Genomic DNA, 26,203 nt, shown 5'->3' with positions numbered 1-26,203 from the left:
GATAAATGCTTAACAATCTGCTGAGAAAGAAAATATTAAAAGACATACTTTTAAACTTAATCTGCATTATTACCATTTTCCATTGCTTTCTTAAGTTTAAACAACCAAGAAAACAATAAATCAAGTCTGAGTTGTAGCATTAGCCAATTTCTGAGGCATAAATGCTCACATTGGAAAATTTTTTAGAGAATTATTAAATGTTAAATGTATTATGTTGTATATTGACACTTTTATACAAATACACCATCTTCATGACTTCAGGATATTTGCAAAATACTCTACAAAATACTAGGAGTGACTAGAGTCTGAGTTCTTCCCCTCAGTTAAGATGATTTACTTTTTTTTTAATTTATGGAATAAAACAATCATTTCCTACTGGCTCTCAAGCTGGTTGTTAAATTTCCAATGAAAATAAATACACACTGGAAATTTAACAATCAGCTTGAGAGCCAGTAGGAGTTGGCTCTCATGTAGGAAATCTTGGATCATTACTGTAAGTACTCTTGCTTCCCTGGTTATAGGGAGGTGGTGAGGAAGAAAATCAGAAACACCACAGGGAACCCTCCCTTCAGGAAGAAATTCACCCCTTCAAGGAAGAGATCCTTACAAAGGAACTGAGAAAAGATTGGCCCATCTTCCTCCAAATCCTATCAGCCCCATACCTTTACTCTCCTCTTAACCATAGGGTGAGAATTGGAAGGAATCTTCAAGTCCAGCCCCCTTGTTTTACAGATAATGACATTCATGTGAGGTTAGATGACTAGTCTAACATCCCACAAATAATAAATGGCAAAGCTGGGGTTTAAGTTCAGGTACTCCAACTCTCAATCAAGGGTTCTTTCCTTCCCCTTCTCCTCTTTCTCCCACCATCCCCTTTCCATTCCTCTACTCATCATCCTCTTCTTCCTGCTCTCCCTTCCTCATCTTCTTCCAGTGCTATTATCACCTTCCTCATCACTATCTCCCTAAACCTACTCTTCATCCCAGTCTCTCTCTCTCTCTCTCTCTCTCTCTCTCTCTCTCTCTCTCTCTCTCTCTCTCTCTCTCCCCTCTTTCCTCTCCCCTCTCCCCTTCTATGCACCATCCCTAGCTTATCATAATTCCCTCCACTTCCTTTATTTTCCTCCTCCCCTCCTCTTTCTTGCCACGTGGTGCCACCGTCCACCACTGAGATCTGCTTTCCCAACTACATTCAAAAAGACAGACAGGTAGTATAGGAGTCACTTTAATAGGAAGCCAAAAGCTTTGTTTCCATAAGACAATTTCTGGGATCATCTTATAACCTTCTGAACAAAGGAAAGCTTTTATAGGTCATGTTAAAGCCTTGGGCAGAGAGAAAGAGCGGAAAATTTTATTGGAAACATAATCAAAGACTGAAGCAGGAAAAAAGGAAAATAAGCAGATCCACAGGTAGGAAAATACCCCTGCTGTGTACAAGGCAGATGGGTTCTTGCACAGGATGCCATGCAGTACATCTGTGAATAAGGGTGAGAAGTCTGTGGGGCCCTTGCTAAAGAACTGGAGAAATGGCCACGTCGAAGACCGGAGGTAGTCTCGGCCATAAGCTTCTAGTACATCAGGGGACATATTTTCCAGGACTTCCTTTTCTTGCTTCTCCCATATTTCCCTTGTGCCTCCTATGTCTGTGACAACAGAAAGGAGAGATGTCAGGATTAGGGACACGAATAGTGAATGTGCTGGCAGCTGGAAAACGGCTGAGTAAATATATCGTTCCAGGTTCCTGTATGATTCTACTGGAAAAGCTAGTAAAACCTCCAAGAAAGGTTAGACCCCTATTGTGATATCCTGACAACCTCTTTAAAGTGCAGAGATGCAATTTGCTCATTGGATCATAGATTTAGAGCTGGAAGAGACTTTATAAGATAACTAGTCCAATCTCCTCATTTCGTAGATGAGGAAATTGAGGCCCAGAGAGGTTAAGTGACTTCCCAAGGTCATACAATTAATAAGTAGCAGAGATTTAAAACATCAAATCCAAATCTAGGCTTTTTTCTTTTTCTGATTTCTTTTGTAATTCAATTTTATTTTCAGTTCTAAATTTTCTCCCTCCCACTTCCCTCTCTCCCACCCATTGAGAAAGCAAAAAACCCAAAACTCATTACAAATATGTAGTCAACCAAAACAAATTAGCCACATCTCCCCACTATGTGTATGTATGTGTGTGCATGTGTGTATGTGTCTGTGCATTCATACATAAGCATATCTGTGGATTGTAAATTGACTTAGTTTTAAAATGTGATATTATCTATGTTTTATTATATTTTTATTTATTTTATTAAATATTTCCCAATTATATTTTAATCTGGTTTGGGCCATACTCAGAAGTATTGTGGGCTGCATGTTTGACTTTCTGATAAAAATCCTTTTCTTGGTTCTATTCATTTCACTTTGCATTAGTTCATACAAATCTCCCTGGGGTTTTCTAAAACTATCTCCTTCATCATTTCTAATAGAATAATAACCTTCTATCATATATGTATACCATAACTTGTTCAGTCATTCACCAACTGATGGGTCCTCCTTCAGTTTCCCATTCTTTGCCACCATAAAAAGAGCTGCTATAAATACTTTTGTACATATGGGTTCTTTTCCTCTTTCCTTAATCTATTTGGGATATAGACCTAGTAGCAATACTGTTAAGTCAAAGGGCATGAACAATGTAATACCTCCAAGTTGCTTTACAGAATTACTGGAGCAGATTACAGCTCTACCAACAATGCATTAATGAATAGCCTTCATCGTTTTCCTTCTTCATGACCATTTTTGGGGGCTTTCTTGGCAAAGGTACTAGAATGGCAGTGGGGGTGGAGCCAAGATGGCAGAGAAAAGGCAGGGAGTCACCTGAGTTTTCCCGAAAATACCTGTGAACATCTTTAAATAACATCTCAAAACAAATTCTGGAGCAGTAGGACACAGAAAAGGATGGGGTGAAACAATTGTCCAGCCAAAGACAACTGAGAAGGTCAGAAGGAGAGGTCTATTTCACCAGGGTGAAAGTGGAACACAGTCTAGCCCAGGTCACAGCAGTACATACCAGGTCCCAGTAAACCAGGAATAGGCCTTGGGAGTGACCAAATCAACAGCCATAGTAGCTACTTCCAGAGCTCTCAGCCCACAGACATAAGGGGTCAAACAAATGGTCATAAGAAGATTACAGGGGCTCTTTGCTGGCAATGGGGAGAGCACTCTGTTGCTTTTCCTATAGTTGGATCTGGGTCTCAGTCCTACGTGGCAGTGCCAGACTGAGGAAGAGTACTAGCACACCAGAGCCTGTGGTCACAGTGTAGAGGGGACCCTCCTGACAATTCCAAGGCAGAAAAGAATGCCTGTGGTCACTCACAGACCAGAGCACAGGCCAGGAGAGGAGTAAACACATCTTAGATCATACCACCTTGGAAGAACTGAAAACTTACAGGTCCCTAGAAGTGTCTCTGAAAACAATTGCACAAAACCCCTGAAGCTTGAGATAGTGTGTCTTCCACCCTGGATGTAGAGCCCCACTTTAGCAAGGAAGTAAAAGTCAAGAAATAGACTGGAAAAATAAGCGAACAAAAGAAAAAAATCTAACAATAGGAAGTTAACTATGGTGACAAGGAAGAATAAAACACATTCAGAAGAAAACATAGTCAAAACTCCTACATCCAAAGCCTCAAAGAAAAATATGAATTGGTCTCAGACCATGGAAGAGACAAAAAGGATTTTTAAAAGTAAGTAAGAGAGGTAGAGGAAAAATTGGAAAGAGAAATAAGAGTGGTGCAAGAAAATCATAAAAAAATCAATCAACAGCTTGGTAAAGGAGGCACAAAAAATACTGAAGAAAATAATACCTTAAAAACAGAATAGACCAAATGGTAAAAGACGTACAAAAATCTGATGAAGATAGGAATGCCTTGAAAAGCAGAACTGGCCAAATGGAAGAAGATATACATAAGTTCACTGAAGAAAAAAAAACTCCTTAAGAAGCAGTATTGGCCAAGTGGAAAGAGGACCAAAAATTCGCTGAAGAAAAGAATTCCTTAAAAAATAGAATTGGCCAAATGGAGAAGGAGGTACAAAAGCTCACTGAAGAAAATAATTCCTTAAAAATTAGAATTGAAGAAGTAGAAGCTAATGACTTTATGAAACATCAAGAAACAATAAAACAAAACCAAATGAATGAAAAAAAAGAAGACAATGTGAAATAATGCACTGGAGAAACAACTGACCTGGAAAACAGATCCAGGAAAGATAATTTAAAAATTATTGGACTGCCTGAAAGCCATGGTCAAAAACAGAGCCTAGACCTCATCTTTCAAGAAATTATCAAGAAAAAGTGTCCTTATATTCTGGAACCAGAGAGTTAAATAGAAAGTGAAAGAATCCATCAAGCACTTCCCGAAAGAGATCCCAAAATGAAAACTCCCAAGTATGTTATAGAAAAATTCCAGAGCACCAAGATCAAGGGGAAAATACTGCAAGCAGTCACAAAGAAACCATTTGAGTGTTGTGGAGCCACAATCAGGATAACATAAGATTTAGCAGCTTCTACATTAAAAGATTGGGAGGCTTGGAATATGATATTCTGGAGGTTAAAGGAGCATTACAACCAAGAATCACCAACCTAGCAAAACTGAGTATAATCCCTTCAGGAAAAAAAAAGATATTCAATAAAATCAAGGACTTTTGAGCATTCCCAATAAAAAGACTAGAGCTGAATAGAAAATTTGACTTTGAAATACAAGACTCAAGAGAAGCATAAAAAGGTAAAGAGGAAAAGGAAATCATAAGAGACTTAATAAGGTTAACCTCTTTATATTCTTACATGGGAAGATGCTACTTGTAACTCATAAGAACTTTCTCATTATTAGGGCAGTTAAAAGGAGTATATATAGACAGAGGGCGCTGATATGAGTTAAATATGATGGGATGATATCTAAAACATTAAATTAAATTAAGGAGTGAGAAAAAGGAATGCACTGAGGGAAAGAAAAAGGGAGAGGTAGAATGGGGTAAATTATCTCACAAAAACGAGGCAAGAAAAACTTTTACACTAAAGAGGAAGAAGGGGGGAGGTGGTGGGAATGCTTGAATATTACTCTCATAAGAATTGGCTCAAAGAGGGAATAACATTCATACTCTATTAGGTATAGAAATCTCTTACACAGCAGTAAGTAGCAGGGGAAGAGGATAAAAGAAGGGGGGGTTGTGATAGAAGGAAGAGAAGACTGGGGGAGGTGATAGTCAGAAGCAAAACACTTTTGAGGAAGAACAGGATGAAAGGAGAGACAGAATAGAATAAACAGGGGGGATACAGGATGAAAGGAGATATAGTTATCAATCAAAACTGTGAAAAAATTTATAGCAAGTTGAGAACTGAATCAAATTTATAAAAATAAGAGCCATTCCTCAAATTGATAAATTATTAGAAGATATGAACAATCAATTTTGAGATGAAGTCATCAAAGCTATTTATAGCCATATGAAAAAATGTTCCAAATCACTATTTATTGGAGAAATGCGAATTAAAATAATTCTGAAGTATTATCTTGTACATATTAGATTGACTAATGGGACAGAAAAGGAAAATGACAAATGTTGGAGGGGACAGAGGAAAATTGAGACACTAATACACTTTGGTGGAGTTGTGAACTGATTCAACCATTACATAGAGCAATTTGGAACTATGCCTAAAGGCATAAAAGCCTACATACTCTTTGACCCAGCAATACCACTACTAGGTCTGTATCCCTGAAGAGATAAAAAACAAAAAAGAAAAGGACCTATATGTACAAAAATATTTATAGCACCTCTTTTCTGGTGGCAAAGAATTGAGAATTGATGGGATGCCAATCAATTGGAGAGTGGCTGAACAAGTTGTGGTATATAATTGTGATAGAATGCTGTTGTATTACAAGAAATGATGAGCAAAATGCTCTCAGAAAAACCTGGAATGATTTATATGAGCTGATGCAAAGTAAAAAAAGTAGAACCAGGAGAACGCTGTACACAGTAATGGCAATATTGTAAGATTATCAATTGTGATCGGCTAGTCTCAGCAATACAATGAATACAAGACAACTCTGAAGTGCTTATGATGAAAAATGCTATCTATTCCCAGAGAAAGAACTGATGAAGTCTGAATATAGATTGAAGCATAATTTTTTACTTCATTTTCCTCAGGTGTTCTATATTGTCTTTTACAACATGACTATTATGGAAATACATTTTGCATGACTACACATATATACATTATATCAAAATGCTTACCTTCTCAATGAGGGGGGAGGGGAAGGAGGGAAAGAATTTGGAACTCAAAATTTTCATAACAAGTGTTAAAAATTGTTTTTACATGTAATTGGGTAAAAATAAAATACTAGATAAATACTTTTAAAAATGAAAACAAAAGCAATAAATTGCCATAATTCTCCCATATTCACCTGCAAACAACCATAAAATAGTGTCCCAAAACAAATCCTGGAACAGCAGAACCAGCAAAAAGATGGGGTGAAATAATCTTTGAGCCCAAGAAACTTGGAAGATTGGTAGAAAAGGTCTGTCTCACTTGGGTAAAGGGGAAATGTAGTCCAGGACAGGAAGTGTCCCAGCAAGCCAGCAGTAAATCCCACCTCAGCAAACCAGCAGTGGTTCCTGAACCCCAGTGAAGTGGAGCAGGCAAACACCAACACCAGGGTGTTTTTTACATATATTTCCTGTATGTGTTGTGGCACATAGATTCCCAAGTATTTTATACTGTCTCTAGTTAACTTCAATGAAATTTTCTATCTCTCTCTGCTGGATTTTGTTGGTAATATTCAGAAATGCTGGTGATTTGTGTGGGTTTATTTCATATCCTATTGATTTCATCTTTGCAATGTCTATCAAATAAGCCCCATCTCTCCTCTCACACTTGTACTTTACCACTCTACTGCAGGCTCTCATCACCTCATGCATGGACTATTGCGATCGCCAGCTGGTGGGGCTCTCTGTCTCAAGTCTCTCCCCACTCCAATCCATCCTTCATCCAGCCACTGAAGCAATTTTCCAAAAGCTGCAGGTTCAACCATGTTGCTCTTCTACTCTATAAACTCTAGTGGCTCCCTCTCACCTCCAGGATCAAATACAAAATGCTCTTTTTATCATTCAAAGTCTTTTATAATCTAGCCCAATCCTACCTTTCTAGTCTTCTAACTCCCTACTTCCCACCACAAAATCTTTGATCCAGTGACATTGGCCTCCTAACTGTTCCACAAACAAGAAACTCCATCTTTGGGCAATTTCACTGGTTGTTCCCCATCCCTGGAATATCCTTTCTCCTCCATTCCACCTGCTGACTCCACAGGTTTTAAGTTCCAATTGAAACCCCATCTTTTACAGAAAGCTTTTCTGAACCCCTCTTAATTCTAGTGTCTTTACTCTGTTAATTATTTTCCATCTATCCTGTATATATCATTACATATTTGTTTGCATGTTGTCTTCCTCCCCCTCTCCTCCCCATAAGCTCCTTGAGGAGAGGGAATGCATTTTGCCTAATTTTTTATCCCCAGTGTCTTAGCACACTGCCTAGTACGTAATAGATAATTAATAAATGTTTGTTTATGGACAGATTGATATCCTACAACTTTGCTAAAGTTTCTAATTGTTTTAATTAGTTTTTAGTTGACTGTCTAGGGTCCTGTAAGAAAATCATATCATCTGCAAAGAGTAATAATTTTGTTTCCTCTATGCCTATACTTATGCCTTCAATTTCTTTTTTCTTGTTTTATTACTATGGCTAGCATTTATATCACTATATTGAATAGTAATAGTGATAATGGACATCTTTGCTTTACTCTTGAATCTTAATGGAAAGGCTCCTAGCTTATCCTCCTTACAGATGATACTTGGTCTTTGTTTTAGATATTATTTATCGTTTTAAGGAACACTTCATTTATTCTTATGCTTTCTAATTTTTTATAGGAATGTGGTTTTTCTGCATCTGTTGACATAATCATATATTTGTGTTGTTTTGCCATTAATATGGTCTATTATATTTATACTTTTCCTAACATTGAACCAGATTTGCATTCCTGGTATAAATCCCATCTGCTGATAGTATATGATCTTTGTGATATGTTGCTGAAGTCTTCTTGCTAACATTTTGTTTAAAAAAAGTTTGCATCAATATTGATTATGGGTATTGGTTTGTAGCTTTATTTTGACTCTCCTTAGTTTAGGATCAAGATCATATTTGTGTCATATAGGAATTTGGTAGGACCTTTGCTTTTCCTATTTTTAAAAACAGTTTGTATAGTATTGAAATTGCTTTTTAAATATTTGGTATAATTTGTTTGTAAATCCATCTGGTGCTAGGGATTTGTTTTTAGGGAGTTCATTTATAGTTTGTCCAAATTCTTTTTTTATTCCCTCCTCTACTAATCTGGGAAATTTGCATTTTTGTATATATTCATCCATTTCATTTAGATTGTCAATTTCATTGGCATACAGTTGGATGAAATGGCTCCTAATAAAATTATTTTACTTCTTCATCATTAGTTTTGAATTCATCTTTTTCATTTTTGAAATTGGTAATTTGGTTTTTTTTAAAAATCATTAGCTAACATCTATTTTTTAAAAAAACTCATAGCTTTATTTATTAAAAAATTTTGTTATTCTCATTTTTGATGTTCAGGATTTCTATTTTGCTGTTTAATTGAGGGTTTTTAATTTGTTGGTTTTTTTAGTTTTATTAATTGCAAGGCCAGTTCATTTATATGCTCTTTCCCTCTCTTATTGAGGAACGTGTTTAGAGATATAAATTTTCCCCTAATTCTGCTTTGGCTGCATCCTACAAGTTTTGGTATGCTGCCTGGTTGTCATTATTTTTAATAAAATTAATGATTTTTTTCTATTATTTGTTCATTAGTTTACCCATTCTTTAGAATTAGTTTCCACTTAATTTTAAATCTGTGTTTCAAAGACACTTTATTGAATATAATTTTTATTGTATTATAGTCAGTAAAGGATGGGTTCAATATTTCTGCTTTTCTGGATTTTTGTGAAATTATTATGTCCTAATAGATGGTCATTTTTTTTGTGCAGGTACAATACACAGCTCAAAAATAGGCATACTCCTTTCTGTTCCCATTAAGTATTTACCAGAGGTTTATCATATCTAAATTTTCTAAAAGTTTTTTCAGCTTTATTGGGGGTTAAATTTATCTAAGTCTAATAGGGGTAAATTGAGATCACTCCCACTGTTAAAAATTTACTACCCATTTCTCCTTGTAACACATTTAATTTTTCCTATAAGAAGTTAGATGCTATGTGATTTGGTACCTATTGTTTAGTTCATGAATATTAATTCATTGTCTACAGTTTCTTTTACCTAACATAGTTTTACTTGTCTCTTTTAATTAGGCCTATTTTTGCTGTCGCTTTGTTTGAGATCATGAATGCTATCCCTTCCTTTTTAACTTTAGCTGAAGTATAACAGATACTGCTCCATGCACTTATTCTAACTCTGTGCATATTTTTCTTTTTCAAGTGTGTTTCTCATAAACAATTATTATTGGATTCTGGTCTCTAGTTCATTCAATTATCTTTTTCCATTTTATGGGTGAATTTATTCCATTACATTCACAGTTGTGACTGGTAACTGTATTTTCCTCTATCCTATTATCTTATACTTTTTATTCTCTTTTTTTCCACCACTTCTTTAAGAGAGCATTTTGTTTTGATTAATCCCTCCCTTAATCTACCCTTTCTCTTACTTCCTCTCTTTCCCTTTACCCATTTCCGTCCTGTTTCTCCGTTGGATGAAGTGTGTTTTTAAATCAACTCTATATGTATATTTGTGTTCTTCCCCTCTTTGACTAGTTCAGATGAACACAAGGTTCAAGTGTCACTCACTCTCACCCTCTATTCCCTCATCCTTGTTATATAGTTTTCTACTTGCCCATTCCATTTATGTGAGATAATTTTTCTCATTATTCCTCTCCCTCCTCCTTACCTTCTGCTCCAGTGTATCCCTCTTCCACATCCTTTCCATTTTTTTTTCTCTTTCTACTTTGCTATCTGATAATAAGAGATCTGGGCAGTTTTTTTTTTACATTTTGTTGAAACATGATGACTAGGCTCTCATGTAGTCCAGTGATTCCCTCAATCTGTTTTCTATTGTTTTAAATTGTGAGATACTTCACATTTTCTTCTCTTTTTTCAGATTTTTGACTTTGTTTCATTATTTTTATGTCTCATGGAGTCATTAGCTTCTATTTGATCAATTCTAATTTTCATAGAGTTATTTTCTTGGGTAAGGTCTTATACTTCTTGTTCCAAGTGGTTAATTTTACTTTCATATCTCTCATTTTATTTTAAAAATAACTTTGGCTCTTTTTAACTCTTGTTTTAACTTTTCTAGAAATTCTGGTTGGACTTTGTCAAAGCTCCATTTTTCTTTAAGGTACCACTTGTAGACATTTTCAAGTCATTCTCTTCTTCTAGGTTTATAACTTGAGCTTTCCTATTACAATGAAGCCTCTTTATGTAGGATTCTTTTGTGTACGTGTGATCATTCTTGCCGTGTATTTCTTTCTTTGGACTTTATGTTAGTACTTCTAGAGGGAGTATCTGACTTGAACTTCTCTACTCTTATATCTTTCTGCTGCTTCCATGATGTTGAACTGGAATCTGTAAGTTTTCAATGCTCCCAAAGTGATGGGATCCTGGGTAAAGTCTGTTCACTGCCTTAAGATAAGAGCTCTGTAAGTTCCTGATTCATATTTGGGTCTGTTGTGTTATCCTTGGTTGGGAATTTCAGTAGACTGTTGCTGAACATGAATCAGTCATTATTAGTCTGTTGAGAGGTTCTGCAGTTCTCAGTGACTGAACTGTAGGTTCCCCTTTGGTCTGGGACTTCTCTTCTGGCTATTCCATTCCAGGCTATCACCTTGGGCTATAGGCTGGAAATGAGTTCCTGCTCTATTTCAGAGGTCAGAGCCAAATAGCTATTGCTTGCTTCCAGATGTTTTCCTTGCTTATAGTTGCTTCCTTACAGTTAGGGCCTCAGCAGCTACTGATCCTCTGAGACTATTCCTCTTTGCATTAAATCTGTGACCTAGAACTGGGTAGTAAGCAACAAAACTCTCTTGTGGCACTTTGTCCTGTATCCTCCACTTGTATAGCAATCTCTTAAGATCACTTCCTGCCCCAGTGCCCAGTCGCAGGTCAATTTCAGTCCATTGGCACTGAAATGTGCCATATGGACATGCTCCTGACCAGACCTCAACCCTAGTATCTCCAAGCCTTTCTGTCTCACTAAGCCTCTCTGGGCTAGAAAAATGACTCATGTTTTTTTAGATTCCCGAATTAGAATTTAGTCTGGTACATTTTCTAGATCTTTGTGGAAGAAGCTTGGTAGATGAGCTAAACCATACTTCTTCCTCTTATTCCATTATCTTGAATTTACCTTGGCCCAGACATTTCATTTTTCTACTATATTGATTTTTCTATTATACTGTTTCTTCCAAATATGTGTGTGCATGTGTATGTGTGCGTGCACACACACATATATGCATATACACATACATGTATATGTGCCACATATTCTATACATACATACACACAGATACATATGTATGTATGTGTATATATGCACACATACACATATACACGTATATGCATATATATATATGTGTGTGTGTGTGTGTGTGTAAGTATACGTCTGTTGTACCATATTTCCTCAGTTCAAAACTAGTCTTGAAAAGAGGCAGCCACTTCCATGTGTCAATGCTGCCCTGGAGCACAGTATTAAGAAAATAAGATAGTGGCCTCTAAATTCAGTCTAACAAGTTTATATAAAGAAAAAAAGGTGACCCAACAGAATTAGGAGAAGCAAGAAAGGCATAAGAAAAATTAATAGGAGACTTGAACTCTCTTTCATACTCTTTTTTCAGCTTCATTCTAGCAGGTGGAACAACAGCCAGATGTTGCTTCTCCCCTTTCTCTGCTTTCTGGAAAGGAGAATCAGTTACTCCCTGCCCAAATAAGTGCTGATTACTCTTCCATTCTCTCAGGCTTAAAAACTTTGAGTTAAAGGAGCATAGATTTAACTGGAAGGATACTTGGGGATCATCTAATCCAACCCTTTCATTTCACAAATTAGTAACTGAGGCCCAAAGCAGTACAATGATTTGTCCAAGGTCACACAAGTAGTAACTGGCCAACCTGGGATTGAAACCCAGGTCCTTGGACCTCAATCCAACACCACAATGCCTCACTTTGACTTATTCAGTAAACTCCAATGGCTCACTATTATTTCTATGATCAAATGCAGACTTCTCTGTTTACCATAATAGCAACAGGTAAAATTTAAATAGTGCTTTTAGATTTGCAGAGCACTTTACAAATGGTATCTCACTTGATCCTCAAAACAACATTGTAGGTATCCAGTCCTCTATCTACTGGGCCTCATAGATCCCTCAAGACCACGTAAAGCCCTTCACACCCTAGCCACCTTTCCGGCCTTATTAAACTACCCCTCTTAATATAATTTATAATTCAATCAAACTGGCCTTTTTATTGTTCTTAATTTATCACATCCTAATTCCGTCTCCATATTTCTGCTCTCAGCTCAAACACTACCTTTTACAAGATTCTCAAGCTGAGTTCTAAAGGAAACAAAGGATTCTAAGAGGTGGGGGATAAAGAAGGAGGGAATGTCTTCCTGACACGGAAGACGGCCAGTAAGAAGGACAGAGAAAAGAAATGGAGCATCCTATATGAGAAACAGTGAGATAGCCAATTTGGCTGAAGAATAAAAGTACATAAGGGAAAATAATGTGTAAAAAAGACTGAAAGTGTAGGTTGTGGCTAGGTTATGAAGGGCTTTAAGTGAGAAAGAGAGAAGTTTGTATTTTATCCTAGACATAAGAAGAAGCCACTGTAGTTTACTGAGTATTGGAAGTTCATGGTCGATCACTTTGGCTGCTAAGTGGAGGATGGACTGGGTGGGGGACAGACTTAAGGCAGGGAATCCAACTAGTAGATTATGGAAATAGTGATTCCAGCAAGAAGTGATCAGAGTCTGAACTAGGGCAGTGGCTGTGTGAATAGAGAGAAGGGGGCAGATAGTGAGAGGTATGGTGGAGATGGAAACAAGATTTAGCAATTGAATAGATGTGATATGAGAGGGAGGCAAGCTAGGAAAGACATTGAGGTTACTAAGCTGGAAGATTTGAATGGTGGTAGTGCCCTTGACAGAAACAGGGATGTTTGGAAGAGGTTTGAAAGTGGTGGAAAAAATACAGATCATTGGTTCTGTTTTAGATATGTAGAGTTTGAGGTGCCTATGAAACAGACAGTTTAGAATGTGCAAGGGGCAATTGTTGATATGAAACTGGAATTCAAGGGAGACAAGATGTAGATGCATCTAGACATGTAGATGCAGGAGCCACTGGCCCAGTGTTGATTATTATACCTATGGGATCTGAGTGAAAGAATATGAGGAGATAAGTGAAGGGGCCCCAGGATACAGCCTTGGGGTATACATGCAGTGGGCATGATATGGAGGTAAATTTATAGTAGAGAAAGAACATGTTCTCCATGTTGTTGATTTGTCTTTTGGGTTTTTTTTCAACTGATCTAATAAGTGTGACCCTTGGTAACTGATAAAATCTCAAATCAAAATTAAGGAAATAGCTGTCCTAGTTGTCTTGGACTAATCAAAATTGTGTCTTGTGCTCCCATTCCACAGACCAGTCAATGCCAAAAGACAATAAGGTACAGTGGAAATGATAATGGGCTATGAGGACGGTGATCTATCTCTGCCACTAACTCGCCGTGTGGCAATGTAAAATATCTTTTTTGCTCTGAGCTTTACTTGTGCATCCTATAAAACAAAGCAATTGTACAGGAGGACCTCTTCCTTACTCTAATATACTAGGATTTTGATAGGGATGGAGACTTTGATTTCATTGATTATAGGGAACTCTTGAATGAGGAAAGTGCTTTTACCAATGCAGATTGCCACCCTTCTTGCAATCTGCGGTCTTAGAGAGTTATCTAGAGCACTGTGAGAGGTTTGATGACTTGCCTAGGGTTAAACAGATACTCTGTGTCAGAGGCAGGACTTGAACTCACATATTCCTGACTCTGAGGCCAGTTCTCTATCCATTAAATTTACCCTTCCCCAGCATATGTCAAAAACCTACTTGTTCTGAAGGCTGAAGGATGAATTATTGCCACTTTAATGCCCCATTTTTTGAGTTCCAGTCTCAGGACTCCAGAAAACATGGTCAGAGCTGCCTTGGATGAACAATATGCAGCATACTGTTTCATGGGAACAATTCCTGTAAGGAAACAAGAGAAAGTGATCATAGGATTTGGGACATAGTAGGGACCATATATATTATCTAATCTAATAATAAACCCTTTCATTTTATAGGTGAGGAAACTAAAGCCCAGAACAGTAACATTCCTTACTCAACCCCACACAAGTAGTAAATCACAAATCTAGGATATGAACCCAAATCTGATTTCCACATCCAACACTTTTTCTATTTCACTATTTTGTGAAAGTTAAGAAATGGAAGCAGAATATATTAGTGAATGTTTAACAACGAGTAATCTGGGGGGTGGTGGCAGGAGGGAAACTTGTATGCATGACATAGTTTTTTTTTAAAAAAAAAGATAATTGTGCTTTATTTTAACATTCATTTTTTAAAAAAATTTAAGTTCCCAATTCTTTCCCTCCCTCCAACCCATCCCTCACCTATTGAGAAAATAAACAATATGGTATCAATTATACATGTTAAGTCATTATAACAACAATGCTGCTTGCAGCTGCTGCTGAGGTGTAAGACCCAACAAGACCAGCAACAAGAGCTGCCAGCACAGGTTCTCTGATCTGCTTTTCTAAAGAAAGCAACTTTAAGGGGTTAACAATCTCACTTCAATTAAACATGCATACGTTATTCACTTAGTTCAGGGGGAAAAGCCAGCAGGCTGAACTTCAGAGCAAATACAGATAGAAATCACAAACAGAAAATATCAACAGATTGAATAACACAATTCAACAGACAGGCTTTGTCTGATCAAGACATCACATACATAGTTACCAAAAAGAGAAGCACCAACATCTGGGTTTCCTTCAAAGCCAGGGGGCTCTTAACAATGGCTACCCAGAGTCTCTGCACCAATTCTCTTCCAGTGAGTGAGAGCCCCAAACAAAACTCTAACCTCTGAGTTTACATATCCTTCTTAGGTCCCAAAGGCTTCACGCCTAATCAGCAAAAAGGTGTGGGCCTGGGGCTTAGCACCTAGTAAGACTTAATCAAAAGCACTTGATTACTTTAGCATTCTCAAAGAGAAAACAGTACAAAAAAGTCCCATCTTAATTAATATTACAGTCATGCAAAACATATTTCCATATTAGCCATGTTGCCAAAAAATTAAGTGAAAAAATACGCTTTGATATGCATTCAGAATTCATCAGTTCTTTCTCTGAAGGTGGATAGCATTTTTCATCATGAATGCTTTAGGGATTACTGTAGTGATGAGAGTAGCTAAGTCTTTCACAGCTGATCATCATACTACATTGCTGTTACTGTGTTTTCCTGGTTCTGCTCATTTTACTTTGCATCAGTTCATACAATCTTTCCAGGTTTTCTGAAACCATCTCCCTCATTATTTCTTATATCACAATAGCATTCCATCAGAGTCATATATCACAATTTGTTCAGCAATTCCCCAACTAATGGGTATCTCCTCAGTTTCCAATTCTTTGCCACCACTAAAAGAGCTACTAGAAATATTTTTGTATGTATATGTCCTTTTCCTTTTTGTTTGATCTCTTTGGGATACAGACCTAGTAGTGGTTTTGTTGAGTCAAAGGATATGCACAATTTTGTAGCCCTTTGGGCATAGTTCCAAATTTTTCTCCAGAATGATTGGACCAGTTTGCAATTCTACCAACAGTGCATTAGTGTATCTATTTTCCTACATTCCTTCCAGCATTTGTCATTTCCTTTTTCTGTTACGTTAGCCTACCTGATAGGTGTGAGGTAATACCTCAGAGTTGTTTTAATTTTCATTTCTCTAATGAATGGTTTAGAGCATTTTCACATGACTATTGATACCTTTGATTTCTTCTTCTGAAAACTACCCATTCATATTCTTTGACCATTTATCAATTGAGAAATTGCTCTCAATTTTTAAAATTTGGCTCCATTCCCTATATATTTGAGAAATGAAGCTTATATCACAGAAACTGCTTTTAAAATTTTTCATAGTTTTTACTTTTCTTCTAATTTTGGCTACGCTGGTTTTGTTTGTGCGATTTTTTAAAATTTCATGTAATTAAAATTAACCATTTTATTTCCTGTGATCCTCTCTGTCTCTTGTTTGGTCATAAACTTCTCCCTTATCCATAGATCTGATAGGTTAATTTTTCCATGCTCCCCTAATTTGCTTATGATATAATCCTTTATGTCTAAATCATGTACCTATTTTGACTTTATCTTGGTTTATGATGTGAGATCCTGGCCTATGCCTAATTTCTGCCAAACCACTTTCCAGTTTTCCCAGAAATTTTTGTCAAATATTTAGTTCTTGCCCCCAAATCTTGCATCTTTGGGTTTATGAAACACTAGAATACTATGATCATTTACTAGTGTACATTGTGTACCTACCTTATTCTATTGATCCACCACTCTATTTCTTTGCCAATACTAGATTGTTTTGAGGATTACCATTTTCTAATATAGTTTGAAGTATGGTACTGCCAGGCTTCCTTTCTTCACATTTGTTTTTCCTTGATTCCCTTGATATTTGTGACTTTTTATTCTTCCAGATGAATTCTGTTATTTTTTCTAGCGCTATAATTCGTTGATCATTTGATTGGTATGGCACTGAATAAGTAAATTCATTTAGGTGGAATTGTCATTTATATTATATTGTCTTGGCTTACCCATGAGCAATTAATATTTCTCCAGTTGTATAGCTCTGTCTTTATTTGTGTGAAAAATGTGATAGACTCCTAAGTATTTTATACTGCCTAAAGTTATTTTAAATGGAATTTCTCATTCTATATCTTCCTGCTGGGTTTTGTGGCAACATATAGAAATGCTGATAATTTATATAAGTCTATTTTATATCCTGCAACTTTGCTAAAGTTGTGAATTGTTTCAACTAGTTTTTTCAGTTGATTCTCTAGAGTTCTATAAGTATACCATCACATCATCTGCAAAGAGAGATAGATTTATTTCCTCATTGCCTATTCTTATTCTTTCCACTTCTTTTTCTCATCATACTGCTATAGCTAGCATCTCTAGTGCAATGTTGAATAATAGTGGTGATAATGGGCATCACCTCTGACTTTATTGGGAAGGCTTCTAGTTTATCTCCATTATAGATCATGCTTGCTGGTTGTTTTAGATAGATACTACTTATCATTTTCAGGAGAGCTCCATTTATTCCTATGTTCTATGAATGGGTGTTATATTTTGTCAAAAGCTTTTTCTGCATCAATGGAGATAGTCATATGATTTCTGTTGGTTTTGTTATTGACATGCTTGATTATGCTGATAGTTTTCCTAATATTGAATCAGCCCTGCATTCCTGGTATAAATCCCACCTTGTCATAGTGTATGATCTTTGTGATATATTGCTGTGATCTCCTTGATACTATTTCATTTAAATGTTTTACGCCAATATTCATTAGGCAAATTAGCCTACAGTTTTCTTTTACAGTTTTTGCTCTCCTTGGTTTCAGGCATCTTTTTTCCTTTCCTTTTTATTTAAAATTTTCTTTTTCGCTATGAGCTTATCAGGAAATACAAACATTTCAATACACAAAATCTTTTCACATAAATTGTTGTCTAGCCACATTTCTCCCATATTGATTAGTACCATTAACTTTTTAACTCCAAATGTTGGATTTTGACATTTATCCCTATTAAACTTCATTATTAATGTCATCCATTAGAAATATTGTGACATAGCAGCTAGGTGGCACAGTGGATAAAGCACTAGGGCTGGAGTCTGGAAGATCTGAAGTCAAATCTAGCCTTAGACACTTAACAGCTGTGTTACCATGGGCAAGTCACTCAATCTGTTTGCCTCAGTTTCCTCATCTGTAAAACAGCAATAGTACCTACCTCCCAGAGTTGTTGTGAAGATAAATGAGATAATCTTTGTAAATGTGCCTAGAATACTGACATTTAAAAAAGAGGCCTTTGTTTCCAGGATCATATGAGATAATACTTATAAAATGGTTATCACATAGTGGGTGCAAATCCTAGTTATAATAATTGTTGTTGTTGTTGTTGACAACAGAATCCTAGCCTTAGAGTCTGAAAGAACTGGGATCAACTTCCACCTCCGATACTTGCCAGCTAAGTGGTCACTTAGCAAGTCACTCAATTTTTGTGTCCTTCAGGCAATTCTCTAAGGCTTAGTTACTAAATCAGAGAGAGTTATAACCTACAATAGTAGAAGGAGTTCTCTTAGGACAAGATCCTTGTATTGAAGCAATCATAGGTTCTTCGCATAGTTATGTAAATATTATCTTACTAGTATCAGATGATTGTTTTGTTGTCTGATGTGTTAACTATCCTAGATTTGTGTTATTTGCATATTTAATAACATGCCATCTATGCCCTCATCAAAGTCACCAATAAAAATGAGGAGTAACACAGAGGCCAAAGACTCTAAAACATTCTGCTAAAGACCTCTTCCAGCCTGAAAATGATTGATAAACGATTACTTTTTGTGCCTGGTCATTCAACCAGTTGTGAATTCATCTGACTATAGTCTAATCTACATTTCTCTATCTTGACCTCAAGAGGCTCAATTGTCTCTCTGAAACCCAGATATACTGTATGTGGCATAGTATGTCTGGAAACCCTGCCATTAAAGGAAATGAGGCTAGCATGATCAGTTGCTGGTGAATCTATGATTGATGAATCAATGATTACCCCCTTCCCTTTCTGAATGTTCATGAATTATCCCCTTCACTGGAGTCAAGATCACCAGCCAATAGTTTGAAAACTGTTTTCCAATTTGTAGTCATATTTCACCTTTCCATTTTCCATGATTTTTTAGACTGCTTTCAAGATCTAGGCAATCACATCCATCAGTTCTTTGTTTTCCCCCTTGTACCTTATCATTTCCATTATTGTACTGAAAAAATAAAGTGAGTAAAAGAAAAACTGAAGTTTAGGGTTCAAATTAGTTTTTTATCTTGAAGCATATATTCTGTTACACTTGGAACCCACAGCCTTGATCCCTGGAGTATTAGCATTTCGAATGTTGGGATCAATGGTTTCGACAACCTTAAGGCTGGTGGTGATGATCATGGAGCCAGGATATTTGGTGGCAACTTTGGATTCAGTGCATTTGGTAATGGTCTTGAGTCTGGTACATCATGGTACAGTTTTGGGGCCTATGATTTTGATGTTTATGTCTAAGGATCTAAGTTCTGGGGAACTTTATGCTGAGGACTTTAATGGCCTCTTCCTGGGTGTTGATGGCTTTGGTGTTATTGGCCAGCATTTTCCTCAGAACCCTGTTAGTATTCTTAGCACAGCTTGTGTCTTCCTCATAAATTGGGGTTAATTCATTTCAGAGACTCCTGTTTTTGTGACTGGGTTTCTTGATGCCATGTATGTGTCATTTTCAGGACTAGCAGGACGTGGTGTGACTTTTAGACTTAGCTATTACATAGCCATCTCTACCACCAGGGGACGGGTAGGTAGCTTAAAGGATATAGTGCTGGACCTGGAGTCAGAAAAACTCATCTTCTTGAGTTCAAATCTAGCCTCAGACACTTCACTAGCTGTGTGAGCCTGAGCAGGTCACTTAACCCTGTTTGCCTCAGTTTCCTCATCTGTAAAATGAACTGGAGAAAGAAATGGCAAACCACTCCAGTACCTCTGCCAAGAAAACCCCAAATGGGGTCACAAAGAGTCAGATGCAATTGAAAAACAATTGTACGAGTATGCTACTAGAGATTGCAAGGGCCAGAAAAGACCCATAAGTACTTTCAATATTCTGAAATATGGTTCATTTGAGCCTGCTAAAATGAAATCATGAAGAGTATCTTATCTTCTTAAGCCAACTATCTTTTCACTTATCATATAATTCAGTTTCCTGGTAGCCATTCTTGTTCTGTCCTTCCCTACATCAACCGAGGAACTCCTGAGGCATTGAGGTTGCCACTCTATGCAGGTCCATTTCAGGATTACTGTTCAGTCACCTAGGATGGTTTTAAACTAGTATGTGTGCCATAGTTCACAATTTCTCCTGGAGGAGAGAAAAGGGCAGTCTTACCCCCATCCTTCTTCCCCTTCCCCAGTTGCATGATGATAGCTGGAAGGTCAAAGAAGGACAGCAGATTTAGGCATCACCACCATATTTGTGTCATAAAATTTGGTAGGACTCCTTCTTTATACCTATTTTTTTTTCCAAATAGTTTATATGGTATTGGAATAAAATTGTTCTTTAAATGTTGACTTGCAAATCCATCTGGTCCTGAAGACTTTTTCTTAGGGACCTCATTTATGGCTTGTTCAATTTCTTTTTCTGAGATAGAGTTATTTAAGTATTCTATTTCCTCTTTTGTTATTCTGGGAAGATTATATTTTTATAAATATTCATACATTTCACTTAGATTTTCAGTTTTATAGACATATAATTGAGCAAAATAGCTCCTGTTGTTTTGATTTCATTTTCTTTGGTAGTACATTCACCCTTTTCATTTTTGATACTGGTAATTTGGTTTTCTTCTTTCTTTTTTATAATCAAAATAACCAATAATTTATCCATGTTGTTGGAGGTGTTTTTCCTTCACAAAACCAGCTCCTAGTTTTATTAGTTCAATGGATTTTTAATTTCAATTTTATTAATCTCTCCTTTGATTTTCAGGATTTCTATTTTGGTATTCAATTAGGGATTTTTAATTTGTTCTTTTTCTAGGTTTTTTTTAGTTGCATGACCAATTCATTAATCTGTTATTTCTCTTTTTCATTGATGTACACTAAGACAAACAAATTTTCCCCTAATACTGCTTTGGCTCCATCACACAAATTTTGGTATGTTGTCTCATAGTTGTCATTATTTTTAACAAAATTATTATTTCTATGATTTGCTCTTTGACCCACTCATTCTTTAGGATTAGAATATTTAGCTTCTAATTAATTTTTAATCTATGTTTTGACAACCCTTTATTGAATATGATTTTATTGCATTATGGTCTGAAAAGGATGTATTTAATATTTCTGCTTTTCTGTATTTGGTTATGAGGCTTTTATGTTTAAATACATGGTCAGTTTTTGTGAAGGTGGCATGTACAGAGAAAAAAAGTATACTTCTTTCTATTTCCATTCAATTTTTTTCCAGAGATCTAATATATCCAACTTTTCTAAAATTGTATTCATCACCTTAACTTCTTTCTTATTTATTTCATGGTTAGATTTATCTAGTTCTGATATGGGAAAGTTGAGATCCCCCACTAGTATAATTTTACTGTCTATTCTCTCCTGTAATTTATTTAACTTTTCCTTTAAGAGTCTGGATGCTATGCCACTTGATGCATGTATGTTTAGTATTGATATTTCTTCATTGTCTATGGTCTTTTAGCAAGATGTAGTTTCCCCAATTATCTCCTTTAATGAGGTCTATTTTTGTTTTTGCTTTGTCTGAGATCATGATTACTACTCCTGACTTTTTTACTTCAGTTAAAACATAACAGATTCTGTTCCAGCTCTTCATTTTAATTCCATATCTTTCTATTTCAAGTGTGTTTCAAGTTCTGTTTCAAGTGTAAACAACATATTGCTGGATTCTAATTTCTAATCCATCCCACTATCTGCTTGCATTTTATAGATGAATCCATCCCATTTGCATTCATAATTATGAATACTAAGTGTGTGTTTCCCTCCATTCTATTTTCTTCTGTTTCTCTTTACCCTGTCCCTCCTCAAAAGTCTGTTTTGCTTTTGACTATTGCCTCCCTTAATCTTCCTTCCTTCTTACCACTGTCCCCTTTTCTCTTATCCCTTCCCCCATCCTACTTCTCTGTTGGGTAAGATAGATTTCTATACCCAATTGAGTGTGTATATATGTTCTTCTCTTTTTGAACCAGTTCAGATGAGAATGAGGCTCAAATGTTGCCCACTGTAAAAGTTCTTTCTTTTTTGCCTCTTTTACATGAGATAATTTTCCTCATTCTTCTCCCTTCCCCCTTCTCCCCACGCATCCCTCTTTCTCACCTCTCCATTTTTTTGGATCATACCAACATAATTGTCTTGTGCCTGTGCCTCCTTCTAACTACTCTAATAATGGTAAAGTTCTCAGGAGTTACTGTATCATCTTCCCATGCAGAAATTTAAATAGTTTATTTTATTTAGTCCCTTATAATTTCTCTTTCATGTTTACCTTTTTGTGTTTCTCTTGAGTCTTGTATTTTAATGTAGAATTTTCTGTTCAGCTCTGGCCTTTTCATCAGAAATGCTTAAAAGTTCTCTATTTCATTAAATATCCACCTCTCCCCCCACCCCTCAAAAGATATTGTACTCAGTTTTGTTGGGTAGTTTATTCTTGATTGTAATCCTAGCTCCTTTGCCTTCTGGCATCTCATAATCTAAGCCCTCTGCTTCTTTTGGGGGGGGGGAAGGCAAGGCAATTGGGGTCAAGTGACTTGCCCAAGGTCACACAGATAGTAAATGTCAAGTGTCTGAGGCCGGATTTGAACTCAGGTCCTCCTGACTCCAGGGACAGTGCTCTATTCACTGCACTACCTAGCTGCCCCTCCTCTCCTTCTTTAATGTGGTAGCTACTAAATCTTGTGTGATCCTTACTGTGACTCCGTTGTATCTGAATGATTATTTTCTGGCTGCTTTCTCTCCCTGATTGGGGGGCTCTGTAATTTGGCTATAACATTCTTGGGAGTTTTCATTTTGGAATCTCTTTAAGGATGTGATCAGCAGATTAATTTTTATGTTGCTTTCTGGTTCTATGACATTGGGGCAATTTTCCTTTATAATTCTTGAAATATGATATGTAGGCTCTTTTTTTAATCATGGCTGTCAGGTAGTCCAATAATTCTTAAATTATCTCTTCACAATCTCTTTTCCAGTGCACTTGTTTTTCCAGTGAGATAGTTCACATTTTCTCCTATTTTTTCATTTTTTTTTTGATTTTGTGTGCTTGTTTCCTGATTTCTCAAGAAGTCATTAGCTTCCATTTGCTAAATTATAATTTTTTAAGGAATTATTTTCTTCGGTAAGCTTTTGTACCTCCTTTTCTATTTGGCCAATTTTGCTTTGAAAGGAGTTATTTTTATCAGTGAAGTTTTGTACCTCTTTCCTTACCATTCAGTCAATTATGTTTTTAAGGTATCATTTTCTTCAGTATTTTTGAGCTTCTTTTACCAAGCTATTATTTTTACATTTTTGTGGCACTTTCATTTCTTTTCCCAATTTTTCCTCTACCACTCTTATTTGATTTGTCAAATTACTCTGTTGCTCATTCTTTAGCTCATCCAGGAATTCTTTTTAGCCCTGTGTCCAGTTTGCATTTTTCTTTGAGGCCTTGTTTGTATCTGTTTTCAGGTTGTTTTCTTCTTGTGAGTTTGTATCTTGATCTTCCCTGTCACCATAGTAGATTTTTATGGTCAGGTTCTTTTTTCTTTTTTGCTCATTTTTCTTGCTTATTTCCTGACTTTGAACTTTATGTTGAAGTTGGGTTCTGCTCATCTGTGAGTCAGGTAGAGGGTGGGCACTGTCTCAGACTTCAAGGTTTTTGGCAACGCTTCTCTCACACCTAGGTCTAGGGGTGCTAGGGTCTCGACCAGCAAGTTGCCCTATCTCAGTATGCAATGATGAGGCGGGAGCAATGATGGTTATAACTTCGATTTATTAGAAGCCATTATCCATATTTATAGGTTTTTGCACTACATAAGCAGAAGCAGGTGTTCAAGGGGATGAAGGCATGGGAAAGAAGGGATGTGCTTAGATGTAAGTAGCGATATCTGGTGGGAAGAATCTGGATTATTATAAACTATATTGCCTACAAGCGTATGGGAAAACTAGGGTTGTGGTAAGGTGGTTTCCATAGGAGTATGGGAACAGGAGGGGGGTGCTGTTTCTACAGTATCTAAAGAGGCCTGGGAAGGCTCGGGCAGGATACAAACTGGTTATCAGAACTGTATGAGCTATGTGAGGCACAGGGCAGGATGCCCTTGTAAAGTATCCAAGAAGTTCTCACTAATTAAAGCACATTTGTGTTAGGCACTGGTTCAAGAGCATTAGGTAGTGGCCAGCTGTGTTCCTCCTACTGGGCTTGTGAGTCCTTGGTGGATGGACTCTGCCTGCATGAGAAAGGATGGCTATCAGAGCATCAGAGTGGGAGGGGCTGTTAAGGGCGGCTGCTAGGGACGGAAGTCTTTCCTCCGGGCACCTACTGTTCCAACTCCTACTAAGCCTGTCTGGTATTACCCAGGAAACAGGCCAAGTGCTAGGGTCCGAGCAGCCCCGGGGTCGGCACTAACTCCCTACATAGGGGTCTGTAAATTTTCAGCATTTCCAATATGGTGTAATCTGGGGAAGGGTGTGGTCACTGTTCTCATGAGCTGAGCTCCAGTCCTTATCTAAGAAGGACCACTATTCCTTCATGACTGCAACTGCCATTGCTCTTAAGGGGTGCTGCTTCTTTGCAGCTACAAGCACAATTGTTTCACAACACCCCTTCTCCCTTGTGACCGAAAGTATTCCTCGCTGCCCTCTAATTGCTACTCTGAAGTAGGTATGGGCAATGGAGTTGCCAAAAAAGTGCCTGGCCCTGTGCCCAGGGGTCCCCTGTAATCCCTTTCTGACCAACTATCCCTTTAACATCTCTAGACTTAGAGTTCCTAAAGCTGCTACTGCTGCTGCTGCTGCTGCTACTGCTGTACTCTGGGCCAGCTCCCATGCCCATGTCGCAGACCACTCCTGCTGACCTCCTGGGTTATCCTGGGCTGGAGAAATGTCTCACCCCAATCTTTGGTTCTGCCACTCTAGAATTCTATTTGATGCATTATTTTAAAGTTGTCTGGAGGGAAATATTGGGAAAGCTGGGCTGAGTGCTTCCTCTGCTCTGCCATCTTACTCTGCCTCCTAGGTGTTTCAAATGACACACTTTTAAATTTAATCTACATTATCAACATTTTCTCCATCACTTTCTTAAGTCTATATAACCAACCAAACAATAAATCAAACCCCAATTTGTAGCATTTGCCAATTTCCAAAGTGTAAATGCTTACACTAAAAATTTACCAAACAGCTCCCACTTGTATGAACCAGCTCTAGCACACCACTGGATGGATATGACCTTAGGGAAGACAGGATCATAGCTCTGTAAGGCACTTCAGAGACTATCGTACTCCAATCCACTTATTTTACAGATGAGAAAACTGAAACTTTCAGAGGTTGGGTATTTTGCCCAAGGGCACACAGGAAGCAAACATTGGAGGTAAGATTTGAACCTAGGGTTTGTGACTCCAGACAGTGTACTACTCTTCTACTTTACCATGCTGCCTCCCAATAATCTAATCCTCTCATTTTACAGGTGGGGAAACTGAGGCCCCTTCATTAATTATTCCTATAACTTTGAGCCCTTCTTTAACTTCTTCACTAGTAAATATCAGAAGTGGCATTGGAAGTCATCTTGCCTACAAGTCCAGCACTTTGCAAACTTTAAAGTGCTACATAAAAGTTACCTATATTAGCTAAACACAACTAGTTTATACAATATACACTGGCAAATGTTTTATTTTTTAATTGAATTATGAGATGATAATCATACAATTAAAGAAGTTTAGAGTTGAAAAAACCTCAAAGGTCATATAGTCCAACCAGAGCAGGAATCCCCCTTACCAGAACCATGGCACACGGCCACCAACCTCCACTTGAACCAAGTCACAGACAAGGTATTAAGGAAGTCTAGTCCTATTGGACCATTCTAATACTTAGGTAGTTCTTCCCTAGATTGGTCCAAACCTGCATTCCTGTAACTTCTTCCTGTTACCTCTAACTCTTCTGGGACCAAACAGAACAAATCTAATATCTCTTCAAACTTAAAAGCCCTTCAAAGGCTTAGAAAGCTGTCATGACAGCTGTCATTCCCACTCCAACCTCCCCTTACCCCTGCCTAGCCTCAAGCTTTCTCTTTTCTAGGATAAACTCCCCCAATC

The 26,203-nt window shown here is 37.1% G+C and overlaps 1 protein-coding gene across 1 annotated transcript in view; it reads right to left on the bottom strand.

Annotated features, from left to right (window-relative positions):
* Nucleotides 1-1,209: 1,209 nt before the first annotated feature.
* HSD17B2 (hydroxysteroid 17-beta dehydrogenase 2) overlaps nucleotides 1,210-26,203 on the bottom strand; it is an 84,486-nt gene continuing 59,492 nt past the window's right edge. The window contains exons 4-5 of the mRNA XM_036752381.1: nucleotides 14,187-14,324; nucleotides 1,210-1,643 (exon numbers count right to left, since the gene is read on the bottom strand). Coding sequence (XP_036608276.1) covers nucleotides 1,312-1,643; nucleotides 14,187-14,324 — 470 coding nt within the window. The 3' untranslated portion in view covers nucleotides 1,210-1,311. The remainder of the gene's footprint in view (nucleotides 1,644-14,186; nucleotides 14,325-26,203) is intronic.

Source organism: Trichosurus vulpecula, chromosome 3, assembly GCF_011100635.1.
Source record: "Trichosurus vulpecula isolate mTriVul1 chromosome 3, mTriVul1.pri, whole genome shotgun sequence".
Taxonomy (NCBI): domain Eukaryota; kingdom Metazoa; phylum Chordata; class Mammalia; order Diprotodontia; family Phalangeridae; genus Trichosurus; species Trichosurus vulpecula.
The sequence above is the reverse complement of the archived record's forward strand: the minus strand, read 5'-3'. Positions and strand labels throughout refer to the sequence as shown.